Source organism: Somniosus microcephalus, chromosome 34 (genome assembly GCF_052327205.1).
Source record: "Somniosus microcephalus isolate GS21.2 chromosome 34, FLI_Smic_1.0, whole genome shotgun sequence".
In the NCBI taxonomy this organism is placed as follows: domain Eukaryota; kingdom Metazoa; phylum Chordata; class Chondrichthyes; order Squaliformes; family Somniosidae; genus Somniosus; species Somniosus microcephalus.
Window position 1 is genome coordinate 9,017,510 of NC_141020.1, and position 27,439 is coordinate 9,044,948.

The following is a 27,439-nucleotide window of genomic DNA, read 5'->3' on the forward strand; positions in this document are numbered from 1 at the left end:
TTGCACTGGAGAGGTTACAGAGGAGATTTAGGAGGATATTGCCTGGACTGGAGAATTTTAGATACGAGGAAAGATTGGATAGGCTGGATTCGTTTTCTTCTGGAACAGAGGAGGCTGAGGGGAGACCTTATTGAGGTGTATAAAATTATGAGGGGCCTCGATAGAGTGGACAGGGTGGACCTATTTCCCTTAACAGAGTGGTCAACAACCAGGGGGCATAGATTTAAAGTAATTGGTAGGACGTTGAGGGGAATTTTCTTCACCCAGAAGGTGGTGGGGGTCTGGAACTCACTGCCTGAAAGGGTGTTAGAGGCAGAAACCCTCACCACACTTAAAAAGTGTTTGGATGTGCACTTGAAGTGCCGTAACCCACAGGGCTACAGACCAAGAGCTGGAAAGTGGGATTAGGCTGGATAGCTCTTTGGTCGGCAGACGCGGACACGATGGGCCGAATGGCCTCCTTCTGTGCTGTAAATTTCTATGATTCTATACATCAACTTTACTCATAGTTTTCCCTCCAGATGAGCGGTAAGAAAGGACCTTTTTCCACAGTCTTCCTGGCTGCCGCGAGTCTTCTGGGGCGCGCTAGCATTTGTTTTTTTTTTTAATTCTAGGGACACAGGAGAGGCTGGCAAGACCACATTTGCTATTCCAGTACCATACCCACTACACTGCTGTACCCTTGCACTGCATTTCAGTGGGAACATCACAATGACATCATTCAGATGTTTCCACCCAACAACGGGCTGCCACCCACCCCGCCTTCCTCCCACCTCAGCCCCGTTTTTCTGGTCCACGATTAGTGGCAGAACCTTCAGCAACTTTGCCCCTCAACTCTGGAACTCTTCTCCCCCTCTCCTTCAAAATTTACCTCAAGTCACATCCTTAACTTTCTCTCCCACTTCCTAGTCACTGCCGACTGCTTCTTCTGTAAGCAGCTTGGTTACACGAGAGCTGCTCTATAAATACAACCTGCTGTAATTCTGAAAAACTTAGCATTTAAAACATTTTTTTTTTTTTTTTAAATCTGGTAATTATTAAGGAGAAATCATTTTCATATTTTTGGGAGAAATGCAGAGGAGGATGTTGTAATTTTTATTCCTATGATTATTCAACGATGAAGACACTCTAGGCGCATTAAGAGGGTGCGGCAGCCGATTTGTCTGCAAGTTTTTTTTTAAAAAGGCGCACAGAGGTTTGGCTCATATTTCAGAGTACGGAAGAAAGAACTTGCATTTCTATAGTGCCTTTCACGTCCTCAGGACGTCCCAAAGCCCTTTATAGCCAATTAAGTACTTTTTGAAGTGTTGTAATGTTGTAATGCATGATGTTGTGAAGCTGTGAGTATTGATGTCGGTCAAAGCTTCGATGCTGGGAATGTTGGCCTGAGCGAGAATCCCTGGCCCAAGACCGCACAAAGTGGAGGAGAAGCATCCGGGAAGGCGCCGAACACCTCGAGTCTCTTCGCCGGGAGCAAGCGGAAGCCAAGCGCAGGCAGCGCAAGGAGCGCACGTCAACCCAAGCACCCCACACCCACCCGCCCCCTTCAACCACCGTCTGCCCCACCTGTGACAGAGACTGTAGGTCCTGCATTGGACTCATCAGTCACCCGAGAACTCATTTTTAGTGTGGAAGCAAGTCATCCTCGGTTCCGAGGGACTGCCTGAGAGAGAAGAGAGAGTATTGATGTAGGGACTGATGAACAACAGAAAAAAAAAACTACAACAAGCAGAAGTAAATGGGTCATTGACATTAGCATTCAGAACACAACTACAGCAGGATTGACTGTACTGCGGGTTAAGCTTGTAAATCTCTATTCTGGAGCGATGGCCTGGCGCCTGAATTAATCATCTGCTGCTGAAAGATGGGCCTGCCTTTCAGTAATGGAGGGCTGCATCATTAGAGGTCTTTTCTCCCAGTCCCAAGGGATAAGATGCATTGGACTGTTATCGAACCAAGTCCATAACTCTCAGGATAATCCTCACGATGGAGCAACAGATCATTTAAGAAAAAGACAGACAACTTCTCTGAAGTCACCGTTCGGTTCAGCGGTTACTTTTAGAGATGCTCCCCAATGCGCAGAGCAACATACGGATAAAGGATCGCTACCCAAACCGTTAACCCAACATTTCTCTGATGAAGCTGCTGGGAACTGCCAACATTTATCTGCCTTTATTTCATATTTGGTATAATTAATATCAGAGGTGACCCCCAATGTTAGAGCAAACAGTGGTTGTACACGTTAGACATGTACCATATGGGGAAATATATAAACTGTATGCAGCTGCTTTCCTCAAGCGGTGCCAAATATCATTGGCTCCTTCATCCCCAACGACAGGTCAACTTGACTTCAGTGATCAGTGACTTTCCTAGGAAGGCTGCACGCATACAACAACTTGCATTTATATAGCACCTACATGAGAAATAGGAGCAGGAATAGGCCACTTGGCCCCTCGAGCCTGCTCCGCCATTCAATAAGATCATGGCTGATCCTGGGCTCAAAGCCACTTCCCCACCCGCTCCCCATAACCCTTCACTCCCTTATCTTGCAAAAACCTGTCTATCTCCACCTTCAATGTATTTAATGACCCAGCCTCCACGGCTCTCTGGGGCAGAGAATTCCACAGATTTACGACCCTCAGAAGAAATTCCTCCTCATCTCAGTTCTAAATGGGCGACCTTTTATTCTGAAACTATGCCCCCTCGTTCTAGATTTCCCCACGAGGGGAAACATCCTCTCTGCATCTACCTTGTCGAGCCCCCTCAGTATCAATAAGATCACCTCTCAGCCAATGAGTATAGGCCCAACCTGCTCAACCTTTCTTCATAAGTCAACCCCCTCATCTCAGGAATCAACCAAGTGAATCGTCTCTGAACTGCCTCCAATGCAAAATGTCTCGAGGCGCTTTACAGGAGCGTTATCAAACAAAATTTGACACTGAGCCACATAAGGAGATATTATTAGGGGCAGGTGACCAAAAGCTTGGTCAAAGAGGTAGGTTTTAAAGGAGCATCTTAAAAGGAGGGAAGAGAGGTAGAGAGGCGGAGAGGTTTAGGGAGGGAATTCCAGAGCTTAGGGTCCAGGCAACTGAAGGCACGGCCACCAATGGTGGAGTGATTAAAATCAGGGATGCGCAAGAGGCCAGAACTGGAGGAACGCAGATTACACTTTATCTCGAGCCATTGTTTGTTTCTTTACCTGTCCTATTACTATCTCGTCTCACCTTGAATATCTCTTAATGTCTCTTCTTTCATCCCCTCCCCCATTTCCCAGCCCCCCAAACTGCCTTTTTTTCCCCTCAGTTCTGACGAAGGGTTTCGACCCGAAACATTGACTCTGTTTCTCTCTCCATGGATGTTGCCCTGGCCTGCTGAGTTTTTCCAGCGTCTTCTGTTGTTATTTCTCAGAGGGTTGTAGGAGGTTACAGAGATAGGGAGAGGGTGAGGCCATGAGGGGGGGATTTAAAGAGAAGGATGCAAAATTTTTATTTTTTATTTTTTATTTTTTTAAATAAATCGAGGCGCCGCTCAACCGGGAGCCAATGTAGGTCAGCGAGCACATTGGGTGAACAGGACTAGGTGCAAGTTAAGATACGGGCGATAGAAACATGAGTCACATTATCAAACCTGAACAGGTGGTCGTTTTGCTAAAGTAAGCTCTTGAAGCAGAAGAAGAAATTAAAAACTACAATCAGGACCATTGAAAACTGACCGTCGAGGCAGGACACAGTACATTCCCCCAACGCCCAACTATCAATAGCATCTTGCCAATCTAAAACTTGGGCATTTTAGCCCATCTGACTGGACGTTTCAGGTATGATCTGTTGGCATCCGATTTCTACATTAGCCTACATTTTAAAAAAAAGTTTAATCACTAAAGTTGGCCAACCTGATATCAGGACTAATTTTATACTTACTGGAAGACAGTAATTTCACATCCTGCACACACAAAAAATGGTCAACACTGCAAGCGAAATCTTGATTTCAAAGATTCATTTTGGAAATCAAACTATATTAAAAACTACAGAACAATTCTCAACATCCCAGTTTGGCCCTGGTCTTGTTAAGACTAGTCTGTGCAAAGAGACACAAGCTGAATTTGGATTTTTTTTTTTTAAAGTAACAGAAAATGCTGAGAACGCACATCGGCAAAAGAAACATTAACTAGTCTTTTCCCTTTCAGATGCAGACGGACCTCCGTGTACTTCTAATACACTCACTACAAGTTGAATTTGGAGTCGAACGGATAACTGGAAGCTGCAACTTGAAAAAAAAGGAGACTATTGCAGTTAAACATTGCTGTACAGACTTAGTGATTAGGGACCACATCCTTTAGTTTAGAGAAGGGATATAAAAAAAAACTTCTCTCAGTTCTACTTTACTGAATTCTACTTTATTTTACAAAGTTTAAAAGCAAACAAGATTCACAACCGAGGAACCTACTTGTTGGCTGCTTTCCTCATCTTGCTTGGGAGTCTAGTTACTACAAGGTTTGGACACTCGTTCCCAAGACTAAAGACTTTAGTTTACTTCACTTCAGAGCTCTGTAGCTGAATGGCTGTTTAATACAGGGAACTAAACCAAGCAATCTGCACATGAAGCACTAGGCTCCTGGGCCAATCAGATGCCACTTCCTATTGGGCGAGTTCCAACAACATTAAACTGCCTTTCCAGCATCGTCAGCTGATAAGACTGAATCAACAGCCATTGAATGAGTGCCTGGGAGGGGATCTAATACAAGGGCCATGAAAGTACGCTCAGCCCCAATACGTTTCGCATTTTAAATTTACTAATATAACTTGCAAATCTAAAGTTAAGCACTGCCTGATGTGATCTTTAGAATGTTGTTAGCAAGTTGTTCTCCCCATTAATCCCGGCAGCTCCAGGGAAAGTTTGATCTCCCTGGACTGACTGGTCTTTTAGTGGAATCATAGAGTGATACAGCACAGAAGGAGGCCATTCCGCCCCTTGAGCCTCTTTGGTAGAGCTATCCAATTGGTCCCACTTCGCTGTACCCCTGTAATTATTTTCCCTTCAAGTATTTATCCGATTCCATTTTGAATGTTACCACTGAATCAAGCTTCAGGCCGCACGCTCCAGATCACAACAACTCGCTGGGTGAATAAATGTTTCCTCGTGTCCTCTCTTTGTGTTTGCTTTCACCTCACGGACTTTGGCAATCAAGCTACTCAAAAAGTGACTTGCTTTTTAATACTGGCACACCAATATACATTTTGTAAAAAAATAATATTGTTACACTTCTGTGTGCTTGCCTTCTGGTGACCCCTTTCCCTCCATTTTCTCAGTTCTGTTTTTATTAAATCTTTTTTCTGACTATTTTATCACACCTTTCTCCACCTGGAAAGTCTACTAAAACCTACCTCTTTACCTGTGACTTCATTTAACTCCCTCAATAAGAACATAAAACGTAGGAGCAGGAGTGGGTCATTCAGCCCCTCGAGCCTGCTCCGCCATTCAATAAGATCATGGCTAGTCTGATCTTGGCCTCGACTCCACTTCCCTGCCCGCTCCCCATAACCCTTGACTCCCTTATCGTTCAAAAATCTGTCTATCTCTGCCTTAAATAGATTCAATGACTCCGCCTCCACAGCTCTCTGGGGAAGAGAATTCCACAGATTCACGACCCTCTGAGAGAAGAAATTCCTCCTCATTTCCGATTTAAAAGGATGCCCCCTTATTCTGAAATTATGCCCCCTAGTTCTAGATTCCCCCACGAGGGGAAATATCCTCTCTGCATCTACTCTGTCAAGCCCCTTCAGAATCTTATATGTTTCAATAAGATCCCCTCTCATTCTTCTAAACTCCAATGAGTATAGGCCCAACCTGCTCAACCTTTCTTCACAAGACAACCCCTTCATCTCCGGAATCAACCTCGTGAAACTTCTCTGAACTGCCTCCAATGCAAGTATATCTGTTACATTGTTATAGTATCACATCGTTAAATGGAACTACTTTGGTATGGTGTAGTTATATTGCTATGTGGCACACTGTGCACGGGCAGTGCACAGTGCAGCGTCGGACATCTTGTATCACTCCGCACCATGCGGCAGCACTGTAACAAAGCAAAAATACAGCTGAGTAAAAGCACTAACTAAAATGAACTAAAGTGTCTGTACTATATATATAGTATAAGAACACAAGGAGACACAACATATATCCCTCCTTAAATAAGGAGACCACAACTGTACGCAGTACTCCAACGTTTCTCTCAACTCGTGCTCAAGGTGAACCACCACCAGCCCCAACCCCCTCCCCCTTACAAAGCACCTCGAGGTGTTTTGCTACATTCAAGGTATTAGAGAAGTGCGTGCTGTTATTATGTACTCTGCTCTAATCTTCCGCCCCCTGCACACGTCAAATTTCAAGCTTGTTTTTTGCTTCTTTTCCTCTTCTGCCAACCTGCTCTCGTCGTCAATTTCGGAAAGGAGACGATGTTACAAAAATTGCCATTCGATTGGCTGAGAAGTTGCTCAAAAGGACAAATTTGCAACTTATCACGTGACCAAAACTGACCTCAGGCTGACGGGGCCTAGTCACAGCTGGAACCATGAACGGGATCACTGGTGCTAAAAACAGGAAATGCTACCAAGGCGTACACTCTATGACAGCCTCGGGAACCCCAACAGTGCACGGCATACAGGATCCTCAGCTTTATAAATAGAGTACACAAGCAAGGAAGTTACGCTAAACCTTTGTAAAATCACTAGTTGGGCATCAGCTGGAGTATTGTGTCCAAATCTGGCCACGACACTTTACAAAGGATGTCAAGACTTTGAAGAGGGTAGAGAGGAGATTCACTAGAATGATACCAGAGATGAGGGACTTCAGTTACGTGGAGAGACTGGAGAAGCTGGGATTGTTCTCCTTAGAGCAGAGAAGGTTAAGGGGAGATTTAATAGAGGTGTTCTAAATTATGAAGGGTTTTATACGAATTAGGAGCAGGAGTAGGCCACTCGGCCCCTCAAGCCTGCTCCGCCATTCAATAAGATCGTGGCTGATCCGATTACTCCACATTCCCGCCGACCCCCGATAACCTTTCACCCCCTTGCTTATCAAGAATCTATCTACCTCTGCCTTAAAAATATTCAAAGACTCCGCTTCTCTGAGGAAGAGAGTTCCAAAGACAAACGACCCTCTGTGAGAAAAAATTTCTCCTCATCTCTGTCTTAAATGGGCGATCACTTATTTTTAAACAGTGACCCCTAGTTCTAGATTCTCCCACAAGAGGAAACATCCTCTCCACATCCACCCTGTCCAGACCCCTCAGGATCTTATATGTTTCAATCAAGTCACCTCTTACTCTTCTAAACTCCAGCGGATACAAGCCTAGCCTGTCCAACCTTTCCTCATAAGACAACCCGCCCATTCCAGGTATTAGTCTAGTAAACCTTCTCTGAACTGCCTCCAACGCATTTACATTTTGATAGAGTAAATAAGGAGAAACTGTTTTCAGAAGGATCGGTACCCCAGATTTAGGATAATTGACAAAAGAACCAGGGGAGATGAGGAAATTTTTGAAATATATAACGCAACAAGTTATGATCTGGAATGCGTTGCCTGAAAGGGCGGTGGAAGCAGATTCAACAGTAACTTTCAAAAGGGAATTGTATAAATGCTTGAAGAGGAATGAATTCCAGGGCTATGGGGAAAGAGATGGGGGGAGTGGGACTAATTGGAGAGCTCTTTCAAAGAGCTGGCACAGGCAGGACGGGCCGAATGGCCTCCTTCTGTGCTGTATGATTCTAAGGGTAAACATAACCTTCGACAAGTTTCCCTCTTCAAATCACACTCCATTTCCTGGACCCAGCAGGCAGCCCATTCTCAACCTCTTAATGAACTTGAACTGTATAAAACACTAGTTAGCAGCTGGAATACTGCGTGCAGTTCTGGTCACCACATTACAGGAAGGATGTGATTGCACTAGAGAGGCTACAGAGGAGATTTACGAGGATGTTGCCTGGGCTGGGGAATTTTAGCTATGAGGAAAGATTGGATAGGCTGGGGTTGTTTTCTTTGGAACAGAGGAGGCTGAGGGGAGATTGAATTGAGGTGTATAAAACTATGAGGGGGCCGAGATAGAGTGGATAGGAAGGACCTATTTCCCCTAGCAGAGAGTTCAATAACCAGGGGAAATAGATTTAAAGTAATTGGTCGGAGGATTAGAGGGGATCTGAGGAGAACTTTTTTCACCCAGAGGGTGGTGGGGGTCTGGAACTCGCTGCCTGAAAGGGTGGGAGAGGCAGAAACCCTCACCACATTTAAAAAGTACTTGGCTATACACTCGAAGTGCTGTAACCTACAAGGCTACGGACCAAGAGCTGGAAAATGGGATTAGGCTGGAGACCTCTTTGCCAGCCAGCACAGACACGATGGGCCGAATGGCCTCCTTCTGTGCCACAAATTTCTATGATTCTATAACATTTCCAATTTTGTTACACGTAGTGACTATCATCCCTCCCTCACTCCCCCATCATACATTGTTTAAAACTATTCTGAGGGGGGGGTTGTTAAACGTACTCAACGGGCTGGATTTTCATTCAGCAGTCGGGAAGGAGGCGGGACTACAACTTTCGGGTTTTAGTCCCGCCTCCATCGACGTCCGGCCAATCCACTCGATTTTCCCTTGATTGACCTTGTTGAGCCCGCCCAGCGGGTGCAGCAGGCCAATTAAGGGCCACCCGGCAACAGGTGACGTCACAGACTGAAATTTCATCTGTCAAGTGTTTTTGGCAGATGAAATATCAGTGTTTCACAGCTGTTTGAAGCTGTCAAACACTGACAGTCTGACTTCTAACCTGAGTCCTTCTACACAGACTCAGTTAGAACTCTCACCGGCATTGAAAGCTGAAGGCTGTCACTTTTGACAGCTCGCAGCCATTTTGCTTTCAGTGCCGGCTGAGTGATGGACTCCCGACGCCTGGAGGAAGAAAGGCTGTAAAGGTAAGTACAGGTAATTTAAACTTCTTTACATACTTTAGACACACCAAACACACTTACCTTTGCACTCATGCACCCATCACTCACCTGAATACCGACATCGCGACCCCTCCAAGTCCTTCAACCCGACGGCCCGCCTGCTCTAACCTGGCGTGGTTTGGAGCCGTCGGGAATCCCACACGACACCCCTCAAAATAGGGATTAGGCTAAAAACTGCCTGTTAACTACCTGTTAACAGGCAGTTAATTGGCACTAATCACTTCCCGCCTCGGGTCGGCGGGTCCCAGTGCGGGGCGGGTACCCGCCTCCTATGAAACTTACATGGAGGCGGGTTTTGGGCAGGATGGTGTCGGGACCCCCGAATTCGGGATTTTTGCCCCCCGCACGCCTAAAAGCCCGCCTCACGGCACATTGAAAATCTAGCCCAACATCTCAGCTGCAATGCAGAGGTACAGCAGATAACGGTGATAAAATAAATTCTCCTTTTTGCCTCAATATAGACTTGTATCCCTGGTCAGAATCTATTTTTACGTGTTGGTTTTGCTCAGGGTTGAGGGATGCTGTTCATCGGATTCAAGTGACAAGAAAAACTACAGTTTGAGAGATGATCGCTTCGAAATTATCAACTGTTCACGTGGCCAATTCTAATCTAAACAGAGCAACAGGTGCTGCAATAGATAAGGCTTGAAGCTTCCTGGCAAGCTAAAAGTGAATTAAAAACGCATTCAACAGCCTGGTAGGAGAGCATTATGTGTTGGGCAAAGACTGCACTATTGAATAAAAGACCAACATTAACAAAAAAAAGAGTGGAATCTAAACAGAAACAATTGCACAGCTCTATAGTAACAAAGCAACTAGTACAAAGGATCTACTCTCATAGCAAGCATCTGAGTGTCTGGGTTCACCTTACCACACTGATAAGGTGACGCACGGCTACACCAGGACCCTCTAAGCAGTTCAATTATAAAAGAGACTTACAGTCAACTGTCAGTTGATGCAGAGAATTGAACGTACAGCCCTGTGAGCTGGGATACATTGGCCTTGGGGGGAGTGAACAGTAGGTTTACCAGAATGATACCCGGACTTAGAAACATAGAAAAATAGGAGCAGGAGTCGGCCATTCGGCCCTCGAGCCTGCTCCGCCATTCAATATGATCATGGCTGATCCTCTATCTCAATACCATATTCCTGCTCTCTCCCCATACCCCTTGGTGCCTTTTGTGTCTAGAAATCTATCTATCTCCTTCTTAAATATATTCAGTGACTTGGCCTCCACAGCTTTCTGTGGTAGAGAATTCCACAGGTTCACCACCCTCTGAGTGAAGAAATTTCTCCTCATCTCAGTCCTAAATGTCCTACCCCGTATCCTGAGACTGTGACCCCTCGTTTTAGAGCCCCCCAGCCAGGGGAAACGTCCTCCCTGCATCCAGTCTGTCTAGCCCCGTCAGAATTTTATACGTTTCAATGAGATCCCCTCTCATTCTTCTAAACTCTAGTGAATACAGGTCTAGTCGACCCAATCTCTCCTCATACGCCAGTCCTGCCATCACAGGAATCAGTCTGGTGAACCTTCGCTGCACTCCCTCTATGGCAAGTATATCTTTTCTTAGGTAAGGAGACCAAAACTGCACACAGTACTCCAGGTGTGGTCTCACCAAGGCCCTGTATAACTGTAGTAAGACATCCTTGCTCCTGTACTCAAATCCTCTTGCAATGAAGGCCAACATACCATTTGCCTTCCTAACTGCTTGCTGCAGCTGCATGTTTGCTTTCAGTGACTGGTGTACAAGGACACCCAGGTCCCTCTGTACATCAACATTTCCCAATCTATCACCATTTAAATAATACTCTGCCTTTCTGTTTTTCCTACCGAAGTGGATAACTTCACATTTATCCACGTTATACTGCATCTGCCATGTATTTGCCCACTCACTCAACTTGTCTAAATCGCCTTGAAGCCTCTTTGCATCTTCCTCACAACTCACAATCCCACCTAGTTTCGTGTCGTCAGCAAATTTGGAAATATTACATTTGGTTCCTTCATCCAAATCATTGATATATATTGTGAATAGCTGGGGCCCAAGCACTGATCCCTGCGGTACCCCACTAGTCACCGCCTGCCACCCCGAAAAAGACCCATTTATTCCTACTCTCTGTTTCCTGTCTGTTAACCAATTTTCAATCCATGCCAGTATATTACCCCCAATCCCATGTGCTTTAATTTTGCACACTAACTTCTTATGTGGGACTTTATCAAAGGCCTTCTGAAAATCCAAATACACCACATCGACTGGTTCTCCCTTAACTATTCTACCAGTTACATCCTCAAAAAACTCCAGTAGGTTTGTCAAACACGATTTCCCTTTCATAAATCCATGTTGACTTTGTCTAATCCCATTGCTATTTTCTAAGTGCCCTGTTATCACATCCTTTATAATAGACTCTAGCATTTTCCCTACTACTGATATTAGGTTCACTGGTCTGTAGTTCCCCATTTTCTCTCTCCCTCCTTTTTTAAATAGTGATATACCTATCAATTCGTCCAATAAAAAGCGACGAGTTAGGAACGTAAATAAAGGTTTTTATTGACTAAATAACAGAGCCCACCCTCGTGGGTGATCGGGTCCAACAAGGAGGAATACCAGCCAGTCGACTACCTTTATACCTGGGCAGGTAGGTGGAGCCATGGGCGGAGTCGGAGGTGGTCAGCCCAGGTATAACAGCGCGACAAGAGGCGACCTCGTATAGTGATACAACAGTGAGAACGGTGATAACAATACAACAGTGATAACTATAGTGTAACGATAGTGAACGATAAAAGTGGTTTACCACAAATAGTGGGGTTACATTTGCCACCCTCCAATCTGCAGGAACTGTTCCATAATCTATAGAATTTTGGAAGATGACAACCAATGCATCCACTGTTTCCATGGCTACCTCTTTTAGTACTCTGGGATGCAGATTATCGGGCCCTGGGGATTTATCAGCTTTCACTCCCATTAATTTCTCCAGCACTATTTTTTTACTAATACTAATTTCCTTTAATTCCTCCTTCTCACTAGACCCTTGGTTACTTAGCACTTCTGGGAAGTTATTTGTGTCCTCTACCGTGAAGACAGAACCAAAGTATTTGTTTAATTGCTCTGCCATTTCCTTGTTCCCCATTATAAATTCTCCTGTTTCTGACTGTAAGGGACCTACATTTGCCTTCACTAATCTTTTTCTTTTTACATACTTGTAGAAGCTTTTACAGTCCACTTTTATGTTCCTTGCAAGTGTACTCTCATACTCTATTTTTCCCCTCTTAATCAATCTCTTGGTCCTTTTTTGCTGAATTCTAAACTGCTCCCAATCCTCAGGCTTGCTACTTTTTCTGGCAACTTTATATGACTCCTCTTTGGATCTAATATTATCCTTAATTTCTTTTGTTAGCCATGGTTGGGCCGCTTTTCCTTTTGTGTTTTTATGCCAGAAAGGAATATATAACTGTTGCAATTCATGCATTCGTTCCTTAAATGTTAGCCATTGCCTATCCACCGTCATGCCTTTTAATGAAGCTCCCCAATCTATCAAGGGTTAAGTTACGAGGAGAGATTACACAAAGTAGGGTTGTATTCCCTAGAATTTAGAAGGTTAAGGAGTGATCTGATCGACGTTTAAGATATTAAGGGGAACAGATAGGGTAGATAGAGAGAAACTATTTCCGCTGGTTGTGGAGTCTAGGACTAGGGGCGCATAGTCTAAAAATTAGAGCCAGGCCTCTCAGGAGTGAAGTTAGGAAACACTTCTACACACAAAGGGTGGTAGAAGTTTGGAACTCTCTTCCACAAATGGCAATTGATGCTGGGTCAATTGTTAATTTTAAATCTGAGATTGATAGATTTTTGTTAACCAAAGGTATTAAGGAATATGGGTCAAAGGCGGGTAGATGGAGTTAAGTCGCAGATCAGCCATGATCTCATTGAATGGCAGAACAGGCTCGAGGGGCTGAATGGCCTCCTCCTGTTCCTATGTGGGTACTATCTACAATCAGACCACTAAGGTGAAAGGGGGGGGGAAATGTCAAACATCTATAAATAGGTTTACAGCAGTGAAGAGGTTACATATTAGTTAGTTAGTAAAGCGTTACATCGATATAATGCAATGAAGCTCATCGGTTCACATATGGTGGAAGCATACATTTGCTCCCATCTGATCTATGGCTCCGTGTTAACTCCTGTGAATGTGTATTGTAAACTTGCCAAATATCTAGTTATACCAGTTTCAGACCAGTATGAAGCTAGGCGTCGAGAGGCGCACAATGCCAGCAACCGCACTGCTCTCCACTCAGTATGCAAGTACAAACTCACATGCACAACTTTGCTCATTTACGCAGAGTAACGAACATGTGAAACAGAAACAGTAAGATCTCTGAGGGAGTTTCACTAGCACCTTCACGAGTTGCCCTAGCGCCTTCACGAGTTTCGCTAGCACCTTCACGAGTTTCACTAGCACCTTCACGAGTTTCACTAGCACCTTCACATTCTCTCTGGATTGGTGTTGGTTATCAATATGGGCTCCACTCCTGTTGCCAGTTACTTGTTACAGGTAGTTGCTTTTTCCCTTCAGCTTTGTGCCCCATCGGTCTCCTCAGGGTATCTTTGCTGGCCTAGTCTTTATTTAGCAAGCGGAAGCCAAGCGCAGGCAGCGCAAGGAGCGCACGTCAACCAAAGCACCCCACCCACCCGCCCCTTCAACTACCGTCTGCCCCACCTGTGACAGAGACTGTAGGTCCCGCATTGGACTCATCAGTCACCTGCGAACTCATTTTTAATGTGGAAGCAAGTCATCCTCGGTTCCGAGGGACTGCCTAAGAAGAAGTCTTTATTTCTGCCGCAGATTCAGGTACCAGCTTCTCTAATCTATCTCAGTTTCTTTACATTTTATTTGAGGGGGGTTCAAGAGATAGAGTGATGTATAATACTTTGGTACTAAGTGACATGAATCAGTCATTCATGAAAGAAAGACTTATAAAATAATACTGAGCGGCCTGCGGGTGGCGCTGTCCAGGGAGAGTATAAATACTCAGGCACGGGCCCAGCTTGCGCAGGACATTCTTAACAGGAACTAGTGAAGGACACAACTAGACCTCCATGTTGTAAAACAGTTGATTAAAGCTTTGTTTAACGCTTAGACCAAGTGCCTAGTAGTTTTCTTACGTCACTAAGCTTGATGGACCATACATTGTCTCTTCCAGTTCTGTACAGTCCTATGTCCCAACAGCTACTTTTGTTTTTGGGATGTTGCCAACATCTGTCCAGGTTGCGCTTGTTGCTGTTTGTGGTCACTGAGAAGGTGGTGGTCGCCCTTCTTCTTGAGCTACTGCTGCTGCTCTTGTGGTGATGTTTCTCCCATGATATTGGTGGTGATTGTTTGTGCAACTGAATGGCTTGCTAGCCCATTTCGGAGGATCTCAGGAGTAAAACCACATTGTGTGGGCTGGGCCACTTGTTGCACAGACCAGGTAGGGATGGCAGGTTTGCCTCCCGTAAGGAAACTAGTTAATTACTTTGGTTTTTATGACAATCTGGGAGCTTTCATGGCCACTTTTACTGCTGGCAGCTCATGAAATTGCCAGATTTATCAAAATCCATTTCACAACGTGTTGTAGTGGGATTTGAACTCTCAGCCTCCAGGTTGCCAGTACCAGAACGCCACCAAAGCCATCTCTGAAATAATTTTAATACAAGAGCAGAGGAGAGCTTTTTGAGCCAGCATGTAGAAAGTCCTACAAGAGAGGGGGCGGTACTGGACCTAATTCTAGGGAATGTGGCTGGCCAAGTGGAAAAAGTGCTAGTAGGTGAGCACTTTGGTGACAGTGACCATAATATGGTAAGATTTAAGGTGGTCATGGAAAAGGACATGGATGGGCCGGAAATAAAGGTTCTAAATTGGGGGAAGGCCGATTTTAATAGGATAAGGCAGGATCTGGCCAAAATGGACTGCGATCAGCTACTTGTAGGAAAATCCGCATCGGAGCAATGGGAGACTTTCAGAAGGGAGATTGAGATCATACAATGGCAACATGTTCCCGTAAAGGTCAAGGGTGGTTCCAAAAACCACAGGGAACCTTGGATGTCAGGGGATATACGAGAATGGATTAGGAAAAAAAGGAGGGCTTTTGGCAGATACAAAAGGCTAAAGACGGAGGAAGCCCTAGAGGAGTACAAAAAGTGCAGGGGGATACTTAAAAAAGAAATTAGGAGATCAAGGAGGGGCCATGAAATAACACTGGCGAGCAAAATAAAGGAAAATCCTAAGATGTTTTATAAGTATATTAAGGGTAAGAGGATAACTAGGGAAAAAATAGGGCCCATTAGGGACAAAAGTGGCAATCTGTGTGTGGAGCCGGAAGATGTAGGAGGGGTTCTGAATGAATTTTTTGCATCTGTTTTCACTATGGAGAAGGACGATGTAGACATAGAAATAGGACGGGGGGACTGTGATATGCTCGAACATATTAACATCGAGAGGGAGGAGGTATTGGCGGTTTTAGCTGGCCTAAAAATGGATAAATCCCCAGGCCCGGATGAAATGTATCCCAGGCTGCTGTGTGAGGCAAAGGAAGAGATTGCGGGGGCTCTAACACATATATTCAGGACCTCTCTGGCCACAGGGGATGTGCCAGAGGACTGGAGAACCGCTAATGTAGTACCATTATTCAAGAAGAGAAGTAGGGAAAAACCGGGGAACTACAGGCCAGTGAGCCTAACATCAGTGGTAGGAAAATTATTGGAAAAAATTCTGAGGGACAAAATTTGTCTCCACTTGGAGAGGCAAGGATTAATCAGGGATAGTCAACATGGCTTTGTCAAGGGAAGATCATGTCTGACTAATTTGATTGAATTTTTTGAGGGGGTGACTAGGTGTGTGGATGAGGGTAACGCAGTGGATGTGGTATACATGGATTTCAGTAAGGCCTTCGATAAAGTCCCGCACAGGAGACTGGTCAAGAAGGTAAGAGCCCATGGAATCCAGGGTGCCTTGGCACATTGGATACAAAACTGGCTTAGTGGCAGAAGGCAGAGGGTGATGGTCGAAGGTTGTTTTTGTGACTGGAAGCCTGTGGCCAGTGGGGTACCACAGGGATCGGTGCTGGGTCCCTTGCTGTTTGTGGTCTACATTAATGACTTGGATATGAATGTAAAAGGTATGATCAGTAAGTTCGCGGATGATACAAAAATTGGTAGGGTGGTAAATAGCGAGGAGGGTAGCCTCAGTCTGCAGGACGATATAGATGGGTTGGTCAGATGGGCGGAACAGTGGCAAATGGAATTTAACCCGGAAAAGTGCGAGGTGATGCACTTTGGGGGGACTAACAAGGCAAGGGAATACACAATGAATGGTAAGACCCTAGGCAAGACGGAGGGTCAGAGGGATCTGGGTGTGCAAGTACACAGATCCCAGAAGGCGGCAGAACAGGTGGATAAGGTGGTAAAAAAGGCATATGGGATACTTGCCTTCATTAGCCGAGGCATTGAATATAAGAGCAAGGAGGTTATGATGGAGCTGTATAAAACACTGGTTAGGCCACAGCTGGAATACTGTGTGCAGTTCGGGTCGCCACACTACAGGAAGGATGTGATCGCGTTGGAGAGGGTGCAGAGGAGGTTCACCAGGATGTTACCAGGGCTGGAGCGCTTCAGCTATGAAGAGAGACTGGGCAGATTGGGTTTATTTTCCTTGGAGCAGAGGAGGCTGAGGGGGGACATGATTGAGGTGTACAAAATTATGAGGGGCATAGATAGGATGGATGCTGAGGAGCTTTTTCCCTTAGTAGAGGGGTCAATAACTAGGGGGCATAGATTCAAGGTAAAGGGCGGGAGGTTTAGAGGGGATTTGAGAAAGAACTTTTTCACCCAGAGGGTGGTTGGAGTCTGGAACTCACTGCCTGAAAGGGTTGTGGAGGCAGAAACCCTCACAACATTTAAGAAGCATTTGGATGAGCACTTGAAATGCCACAGCATACAAGGCTATGGACCAAATGCTGGAATATGGGATTAGATTAGACAGGGCTTGATGGCCGGCGCGGACACGATGGGCCGAAGGGCCTCTATCCGTGCTGTATAACTCTATGACTCTATGAGACGCACCGGTTCTCAGACAACATGAAACACATGTTAATGAAACCCAAGGGATGCAAGACTAGCTCCTGGAGTGGCCTCACAACTTTTCCCTTTAGTGTGGTCCACATTCAGACCACTGACCTAGTTCATACCAACCGATTCTGCATCAATGCGAAGCGGTTTCAGACGCATAGACACCAACAGAAGTGTGACTGACACGAGTTGCAGACCCAACATGCCACAGAACCAGACACTGGAAACCAGGACAGGTTGCACAGTTGTATAAAGGGTTGGGATTTGTTAGAACGCCGCCTTAGATTAGCAAAGCAGCAGCTGTATGAATAGCGTACATCGCCCTACAACATAACAAATATCTTAGGATAGGTACACAACACATACTAATCAATTCTAGGAGAGGACCGGTTGCACTTAAATAGAGTGTATTTACTCAACATCGCAAATCTGTTGCTTTGTATATCTTCGCTGTTTAGGCAAACAGCTTTAATTGTCTCAGCCCCGTGCCAAAATCTACAACTTTTTGCATCCTGTAACATCGGCAAGAGGGATCGATTTCTGTATATTTGTGATGCTGAATGCAACACTGGGAGAAAGCTAGAAACCCTTGCTTCGTGTGGTTGTGTTACAAGTGTCCTTTCACCTCTGCTGACTGCGTAGATAAGGGTCCCAAGGGAAAGCGGCTCACACAGTCTCAGCATCTCATCATTTATAGCAGGAAAATGATGAGAGATGACTGATTGCAAGGCGGTAATCTAAAGGAGTGCTTCGGATGAAGGCATAGCCTTGAAATTATTTATAACAGCCACAAGACGGGTTTGTATAAAGGACGCCCTTTCGCTGTTTGATCCCGCTCTTTCCAGAATACCAACCCTACGGTCTCCCCATCACAGTATCAACTGCTTCTTAAACAAGTTAGGAGTCCTGGCCTCCTGGGCCTTGCTAAAGCAGCAACCCATCGATCCAGAATTGGCGGGGCCCACAGAGGGCTCGCTCGGACTACCTGCCTCTCTTCCTCAGCATTGTCTGTGCCCAGGTGGCCCTGGAGAGGGAGCATGTGGTGTTCCCCGGGTCGCTTGACGCCTTCTGCGACCAGTGGGCACTGCAGGGTTTAGAGGCAATAGTTAATATTCACAATCACATTAGGGTTTATTTATTATTTTGTGTAATGTCACTGTATTATTCATGCAGTTATTATTTGTTTTATACTTGCGGTGCCCTAGGCCACTTGCCATAATGGTTTTTGTTACTCTGTCACCCCTACAGGTATTTTTGAAAAGACTCAAATCTTCACTGCAAACTGGGGAAAGACTTCCTGACATCTGCCCTAAATTTGCCCTTCACAACTCTGAACCTGTGTCCTCTTGACATAAGCTCCCGCTTATCAGAAAGTACCGTTCACAGATTCATTTTATTCCATTAAGTATCGTACATTTCTACCAAAGTTTCCCCCCCCACCCCCCATCTAAATTTCACGGGAGGCGTTAGCGGCGCCGCGCCCGGGCGCTAGTTGCTTTGCGCCTCGGGGCGCTAACAGGAGGCACAAAGCAACCGAATTTTTCTCCCCTTGTGTCCTACTCCTCAGACACTAACTCTTCAAAAATGAATGAATTGTGTGATGTTCTTGGAGGCATTTCAACATAATACTTCACTACAAAATTGCAAGTATTTTAAAATTCTCATCCTTGTTTTCAGAATCCCTCCATGGCCTCGCCCCCTCCCTATCTCTGAAACCTCCTCCAGCCCTACATCCCTCAGAGATCTCTGCGCATCACCGATTTTCATCGCTCCACCATTGGCGGCCGTGCCTTCAGCCGCCTGGGCCCCAAGCTCTGGAATTCCATCCGCCTCTCTACCTCTACCCCTCCTCCTTTAAGACGCTCCTTAAAAGCCACCTCTTTTTTGCTCACCTGCCCTAATATCATTGTGATTCGGTGTCAAATTTTTGTCTGACATCGCTCCTTGGGACGTTTTACGACGTTAAAGACGCTATATAAATGCAAGTTATTGTCTCATTTAATTTAGATCAGTTACCTGGAAATTTATTAGCAAGGATGCAACAGAGAATATCAGACAAATTTGTCCTTCTAATCCCATTTTCTATTTGATGTTACGATTCTGTCAGCACATCCACGATAAGGAGATCTCAAGAATGCTCGTGCCTGGTTGACACTTATCTGCATTCCTCTGGATAGGTAGAAGCTAGTAGCCGAGTCTTATTACCAATACTATTCGTCAAGTGAACAGACAGGGATAGTGTTGTAGCAGTAGGAACTATACAACACCTTGCCCTTGGCCCCATTACAATTGTGCCTCGGAGATCTGGAGAATAATTGACAGAGAACATTGTTCAATACGGGTACGATCTGTGCACTCAACCGCCAAAATTGCAATAAAAGACTTTTGTTGGTTTACATTGAATATACAAAACAGAAACAGGCCATTCGGTCCGACCAGTCCATGCCAGCATTTATGCGCCACTTGATTTATTTAATTTTTCATTGGGGATTCAATGCTGTGTGCCAGCTTTCTACTAAACACACAATTGCATAGACTGGTCAACAAGTGTCTAGCTATAGCAGCCCACCAGTGAAGGTCAGGGTTGTTTTTGACTCGTTAAATAGTGCCGACACTTCCTATTCAATTCAGCAAGCTCCCAGCCAGAGAGTTCCTTCCCTTTGTTGATATGTTACTCAATGAATGGCAGGAGCCGAGAACAGAGATCACCTTTTCACAGAACTAGGAAGATATATTCCTGCACCATAACCTTTTAGTTTCAATCACTTACATCCCCAGCCGTACTGCTGCAGGAAAGCACGCATGGACGTTGGAACTTGGATTAATCCATAATGTGTGTGTTCATAGATGCCAAGATAAGGTTACTAGTTAACAATAAAACAAACAAAACAGATCAGAGACTTGTTAAATAGTCCACTTCACTCCCACTCTGATCTCTCTGTCCTCGGCCTCTTACACTGTTCCAATGAAGCTCAACGTAAGCTCGAGGAACAGCACCTCATCTTCCGATTAGGCACTTTACAGCCTTCTGGACTCAATATCGAGTTCAACAATTTCAGACCATAACCTCGGCCCCTATCCTTTTTTTCCCATTTTTATTCTCTCTCTCACATGGCAACGGTCGATCATTCAGCCATTTACACCTCATCTAGAGCCATCTTTTGTTTCTTAACTTGTCCCATTACCATCTCCTTTGGCCTCGCCCCATCATCCCTTTTGTCTCTTAGGGGTAGATTTTCCTGGAGCCGTCAGGCGGGGTTTCAGGTGTGTGGGGGGGGGGGGGGGGAAATCCTGAATTCGGGGGTCCCGACACCATCCCGCCTAAAACCCGCCTCCACGTAAGTTTCACAGGAGGTGGGTACCCGCCCCGCACTGGGACCCGCCAACCCGAGGCGGGAAGGGATTAGTGCCAATTAACTGCCGGTTAACAGGTAGTTAACAGGCAGTTTTTAGCCTAATCCCTATTTTGAGGGGTGTCGTGTGGGATTCCTGACGGCTCCAAACCACGCCAGGTTAGAGCAGGCGGGCTGTCGGATTGAAGGACTTGGAGGGGTCGTGATGTCGGTGTTCAGGTGAGTGATGGGTGCATGAGTGCAAAGGTAAGTGTGTTTGGTGTGTCTAAAGTGTGTAAAGAAGTTTAAATTACCTGTACTTGCCTTAACAGCCTTTCTTCCTCTAGGTTTCGGGAGTCCATCACTCAGCCGGCACTGAAAGCAAAATGGCTGCGAGCTGTCAAAAGTGACAGCCTGCAGCTTTCATTGCCGGTGAGACTTCTAACTGAGTCTGTGTAGAAGGACTCAGGTTAGAAGTCAGACTGTCAGTGTTTGACAGCTTCAAACAGCTGTGAAACACTGATATTTCATCTGTCAAGAACTCTGGACAGATGAAATTTCAGTCTGTGATGTCACCTGTTGCCAGGTGGCCCTTAATTGGCCTGCTGAGCCCGCTGGGCGGGCTCAACAAAGTCAATCAAGGGAAAATCGCGCGGATTGGCCAGACATCAATGTAGGCGGGACTAAAACCCGAAAGTTGTAGTCCCGCCTCCTTCCCGACAGCTTCAGGAAAATCTACCCCTTAATCTCTCCTGCCTTCCACCCTATCACAGACCTTCCCTTTTGTCCTTTCCTCCCCTCCCCCCCTCCCTGCCCCTACACTTGCTTAAAAACCTGTTCCATCTCCAACTTTTTCTAGTTCTGACGAAGGGTCATCGACCTGAAACGTTAACTCTGTTTCTCTCTCCGCAGACGCTGCCTGACCTGCTGAGTATTTCCAGCATTTTTCTGTTTTTATTTCAGATTTCCAGCATCCGCAGCATTTTGCTTTTAGATCAGAGACTGTACCCAGCAGACACTCGAGGAACATTCATTTTCTTTTGAACTTTTCTCGGTACAGGAGAGAGGCACAGCATACGTGCACACCACATACATCGGCAGGCTGGAAGAATATCAACTCCCAATGATGGCACGTTCATAATACAGCAGAGCGGAGGCAGTTTTTTTATTTAGAAACATTCATTTCTTCGAAAGTTCAAAGTCCTGGGCCCACTACCAACAAATACCAGCCCAGTGCTACAGTACAAAGGGATCTGGGGGTCCTGGTGCATGAAACACAAAAAGTTAGTATGCAGGTGCAACAGGTGATCAGGAAGGCCAATGGAATCTTCGCTTTTATTGCAAGGGGGATGGAGTATAAAAACAGGGAAGTCTTACTGCAGTTATACAGGGTATTGGTGAGGCCACACCTGGAATACTGCGTACAGTTTTGGTTTCCATATTTAAGAAAAGATATACTTGCTCTCGAGGCGGTTCAGAGAAGGTTCACTCGGTTGATTCCGGAGATGAGGGGGTTGACGTATGAGGAAAGGTTGAGTAGGTTGGGCCTCTACTCATTGGAGTTCAGAAGAATGAGAGGCGATCTTATCGAAACATATAAGATTGTGAGGGGGATTGATCGGGTGGATGCGGTGAGGATGTTTCCACTGATGGGTGAGACTAGAACTAGGGGGCATAATCTTAGAATAAGGGGCTGCCCTTTCAAAACTGAGATGAGGAGAAACTTCTTCACTCAGAGGGTGGTGAATCTATGGAATTTGCTACCTCAGAGAGCTGTGGAAGCTGCGACATTAAATAAATTTAAAACGGAGATAGACAGTTTCCTAGCAGATAAGGGAATTAGGGGTTACGGGGAGCGGGCAGGGAAGTGGACGTGAGTCTAGGTTCGGATCAGCCATGATCCTATTGAATGGCGGAGCAGGCCCGAGGGGCTGTATGGCCTACTCCTGCTCCTACTTCTTATGTTCCCTCCCAGCCCGCCCCAATTATCACCACCTTCCGGGTCCCTTTGGCCATTTAGCTTTTAAAAAGGATGCTTTTAGCACCATAGCAACGCTGGGCTCTGGTGAACCACAAGCTCCCCTTGCATTTTTTTAAAATTCGTTTATGGGATGTGGGCGTCGCTGGCAAGGTCAGCATTTATTGCCCATCCCCTAATTGCCCCTTGAGAAGGTGGTGGTGAGCCGCCTTCTTGAACCGCTGCAGTCCGTGTGGTGAAGGTGCTCCCACAGTGCGGTTAGGGAGGGAGTTCCAGGATTTTGACCCAGCGACGATGAAGGATCGGCCGATATATTTCCAAGTCAGGATGGTGTGTGACTTGGAGGGGAACTTGGAGGTGGTGCAGTGCATCTTGTAGATGGTACACACTGCAGCCACGGTGCGCCGGTGGTGGAGGGAGTGAATGTTTAAGGTGGTGGATGGGGTGCCAATCAAGCGGGCTGCTTTGTCCTGGATGGTGTTGAGCTTCTTGAGTGTTGTTGGAGCTGCACTCATCCAGGCAAGTGGAGAGTATTCCATCACACTCCTGACTTGTGCCTTGTAGATGGTGGGAAGGCTTTGGGGAGTCAGGAGGTGAGACACTCGCCGCATAATTCCCAGCCTCTGACCTGCTCTTGTTGCCACAGTATTTATGTGGCTGGTCCAGTTAAGTTTCTGGTCAATGGTGACCCCCCAGGATGTTGATGGTGGGGGATTCAGTGATGGTAATGCCATTGAATGTCAAGGGGAGGTGGTTAGATGCATCCTGCATTGCTAGCGGGCAAGTGATAGCAATTACATCAACAACTTGCATTTACATAGGGCCTTTAATGTAGGAGAGGCGCTTCACAGGAGCGTTTTCAAAAAAATTTGACACGAGCCACAGAAGGAGATATTAGGACAGGTGGCCAAAAGCTTGGTCAAAGAGGTAGGTTTTAAAGGAGCATCTAAAAAGGAGGCGAGAGAGGTGGAGAGGTTTAGAGAAGGAATGACAGAACTCAGGGCCCAGGCAGCTGAAGGCACGACCGACAATGACAGAGCGATGAAAACTGGGGATGCGCAAGTGGCCAGAATTGGAGGAGCGCAGAGATCTCAGAGGGTTGTAGGGCTGGAGGAGGTTACAAAGATAGGGAGGGGCAATTGTAGAACATATCATCCTGGCTTGGAAGTATATCACCGATCCTTCATCGTCGCTGGGTCAAAATCCTGGAACTCCCTCCCTAACAGCACTGTGGGAGCACCTTCACCACACGGGACTGCAGCAGATCGAGAAGGCGGCTCACCTCCACCTTTTCAAGGGCAACTAGGGATGGGCAATAAATGCTGGCCTTGCCAGAGACGCCCACATCCCATAAACGAATAAAAAAATATATGATGTTAGAAAACTACTAGGCACTTGGTCTAAGCGTTAAACAAAGCTTTAATCAACTGTTTTACAACATGGAGGTCTAGTTGTGTCCTTCACTAGTTCCTGTTAAGAATGTCCTGCGCAAGCTGGGCCCATGCCCGAGTATTTATACTCTCCCTGGACAGCGCCACCAGCAGGCCGCCCAGTATTATTTCATAAGTCTTTCTTTCGTGAATGACTGATTCATGTCAATTTATATTTCCCTTTTAACCTGCCTGCCCATATTTGAGCAAACACAGCCTACAGCTCCATCACTCGTGGGGAGAAATCCCGGAAATGACACGGACAAGAGGAGAGCTAACGGAGTGGCTCACAAGGACTTTTCCCCCTCACATTCCACTGGAGTTACACATGGGGCCAGTATATAATCTCAGCCCAACACACGGCGAGTACCAGTCAAAGCCTCAGCTTGATTTCCAGGATATTATCACGTATGTAACTGGGCTCTAGTTACACAGATAATTAAACTTGTAAAACTGCAACCGGTTTCAGCACGACAGATATGAGGAAGAGAAAGCAACACCTAGAACCACGTGCATTACTGCTAGTTACAATTTCGGCTATTTTTTGGAACTGGTTTCCCATTTCAATTAATTTTCCCCCCCTGCGATCGGGAAGCTGCATCTTTACAGTAATTGTCCCTTGTCAAGTTACAGACCTTGAGGATCAACAATCTTTGGATATGACCGAATATTAAAACATAGACCAGAGGTTAAACAGGCTAAAGCAACTAAAATATTGATTTACAATTAAATGGGACAGTGAAGCAAAAAAATCAGCAGAAATTACAGAGTACAAATATTAAATAAAAATACGAGCTCATATTAAGTTAATTATCTTTTATAAGCATGACTAAATAAATGCAATTAGTACAGGAGAGTGCTTTTGGAGGCTTGTGCATGGGGTCCCAGGCAATCAGGCAATGATTAACGTCGTTACGATCAACTTCAGTAAACCTACAAAGGCGTTTTTGGCTGCACTGCTCCACTCTGTTAACCGATTACCAAACACAATAGATCCCTTAAGAACGTAGAAAGAAAGACTTGCATTTCTATAGCGCCTTTCACGACCACCAGACGTCCCAAAGCGCTTTACAGCCAATGAAGTACTTTTTGAAGTGAAGTCACTGCTGTAATGTAGGAAACGTGGCAGCCAATTTGCGCACAGCAAGCTCCCACAAACAGCAAAGTGATGATGACCAGATTATCTGGGGTTTTTTTTTAAAGTGATATTGGTTGAGGGAGAAACATTGGCCAGGACACCGGGGAGAACTCCCCTGCTCTTCTTCAAAATAGTGCCACGGGATCTTTTACATCCACCCGAGGGGGCAGAAAGAGCCTCGGTTTAAAGTTGCTTCTGAAAGACAGTGCAGCGCTCCCTCGGTACGGCACCAGAGTCAGCCTAGATTTTTGTGTTCAAGTCTCTGGGGTGGAGCTTGAACCCACAACCTTCGGACAGGGGCAAGGGTGCTGCCCACTGAGCCACGGCTAACTGACACCCTCTTAGCTTATTCAGGAAACAATACATGCTTCGATTTTAATGAATGCAGCCATTTGCAATTGAAAAATCAATATCCAACGTCTGATTTGTACTTCAAGCTGACGAGCAAATTCACACCTTGGTGACAGTGACACTTCATAATGAAGGAGAAGAAGTTCAAGACATGCAACAAGTCATGCAGATGGTGTAGGAAATGGAAAAGATCACACTTGTGTCGTACAAGGTGCTCTCTGGAGCTCAGTGAAAAATGCATGAAGTTTGACTGCATGTATAAACATAGAAGATAGGAGCAGGAGGAGGCCATTCGGCCCCTCAAGCCTGCTCCGCCATTCAATGAGATCATGGCAGATCATCCAAATTCAGTACCCTGTCCCTGCCTTCTCCCCATATCCCTTGATCCCTTTAGCCTTAAGAAATATATCCAACTCCTTCTTGAATATATTTAATGAATTGGCCTCAACGGCCTACTGTGGTAGAGAATTCCACAGGTTCACCACTCTCTGGGTGAAGAAATTCCTCCTCATCTCAGTCCTAAATGGTTTACCCCTTATCCTTAGACTGTGACCCCTGGTTCTGGACTCCCCCGCCATCGGGAACATCCTTCCTGCATCTAGTCTGTCTAGTCCTGTTAGAATTTTATAAGTTTCAATGAGATCCCCTCTCATTCTTCTAAACTCCAGCGAGTATAAGCCCAATCGACCCAATCTCTCTTCATAATCCATGCACCACCTTCCCCCAGAGTGTTTAATACTTATAATTACTGGATAACTATTTAATGCCAATATTCCTCTCTTACTCAAAACCAACATAAATTAACTAGCCATTCATCGCTTTGCTGTTTGTGGGTCATCGCTAGTGTTAAATGGCTGCCACATTGCCGACAAAGCAATTCGTCGCCCTTCAAAAAGGTAACTCATTATGTGAAGTGCTTTTGACATGGGCATGCACAATGAAAGCGTCATTCCACAAAATGGCTGGTTGCATTAGAACAAACTCCACAAAAATCAAAGCAGACAGAACCAGTGCTGAATGAGGCACAAGAATTAGAATTTTTTTTTACTTGGGCTCGGCGCACAACAATCAATATAATTCTTTGACCTGGTGATAGCAACTTTTAATTTAAATATGTAATTCCTGAACGCTGGGGGAAAAGCCTTACAAAAGGCCAGTAACACTTGGGTTTTATAAATAGGGGGATAAAGTACAAGATCAAAGAGAGAATAAATCTGTACTGGAAAATAGTTAGACCACAGTTATATGCAGCTTTGGGTGTTCTATTATAGAAAGGGCATTAAAGTCATAGGCCTAGAAATTCGGTGGGCTGCGCCACCAGTTAGCGCCTAAAGAGGGCACTCAGTGGCTTTAGCGCCACTGGCCACGCCTCCCGCGATGTTTAGCGGGGCGCTAATGGCGGCATTAGCCTGTAGCGCTGCGCCGCCACCGATGACGTCATCAGTGTGCGCAGCGCCTCGCTACCGCCCCGAGCGCAATATTGGGTCGCGCCCCCCACTGTAGCGCCGGTCATAATTCGCGACCGGTTCAGGGGGGCCTACCTGTGGCGGTAGTGGCGCTACTTAAGGGGGAGGTGCGGGGCGGCCATTTTTTCCGGTGGCCGCCTGCCAGCACCTCCTCACACCGCCCTCCCCAGTCTCGTGATCCCCCCCTCCCACCCCGGGCAGTGCCGGCTGTGTCCCGAAGGCCTGGCACTTCTCCTCGGTGCCGGGCTCTTTTGCCGGCACTCGCTATCGGAGATCGTGTTGGTGCAGGCCCCTCCTCCTTAAGAAGGGGAGGAAGGCCTGCAGTACCGCAGCACGCCGTGCCGCAGCATGTGGCGCTGCGGCACGTTGCGCTGCGATATTCAGTTTGAGCGCCCCAAGCGGGACGCGGGGTGCCTCGAGCAGCGCCCTGCTTACGTTTGGGGCGCTGAAACTGAATATCGGGAGGGCGCAAGCGGCTCCGACCGGAGTGCAAATTCTGGCGCCCAGGCGAACTTGGCGCCCCAAACGCGGCGCCACCTAATTTTTAGCCCATAGTGTATAGGATAGATTAAACAAGATGATGCAAGGGATGGGAAATTATAGTGATAAGGACAGACTTAAATGAGAAGGCTAAGAGGGGATTTAATA

At 46.0% G+C, this 27,439-nt stretch overlaps 1 protein-coding gene across 4 annotated transcripts in view; it reads right to left on the minus strand.

Annotated features, from left to right (window-relative positions):
* LOC147096735 (echinoderm microtubule-associated protein-like 1) overlaps positions 1 to 27,439 on the minus strand; it is a 109,690-nt gene that overhangs the window by 69,100 nt on the left and 13,151 nt on the right. The window contains exon 1 of one of the 4 annotated variants that reach the window (XM_085973347.1): positions 4,444 to 4,569. The exons of the other annotated variants lie outside the window; for them this stretch is intronic. Coding sequence (XP_085829473.1) covers positions 4,444 to 4,463 — 20 coding nt within the window. The 5' untranslated portion in view covers positions 4,464 to 4,569. Of the gene's footprint in view, positions 1 to 4,443; positions 4,570 to 27,439 lie in introns of those variants that run through there. 4 annotated transcript variants of the gene reach the window in all.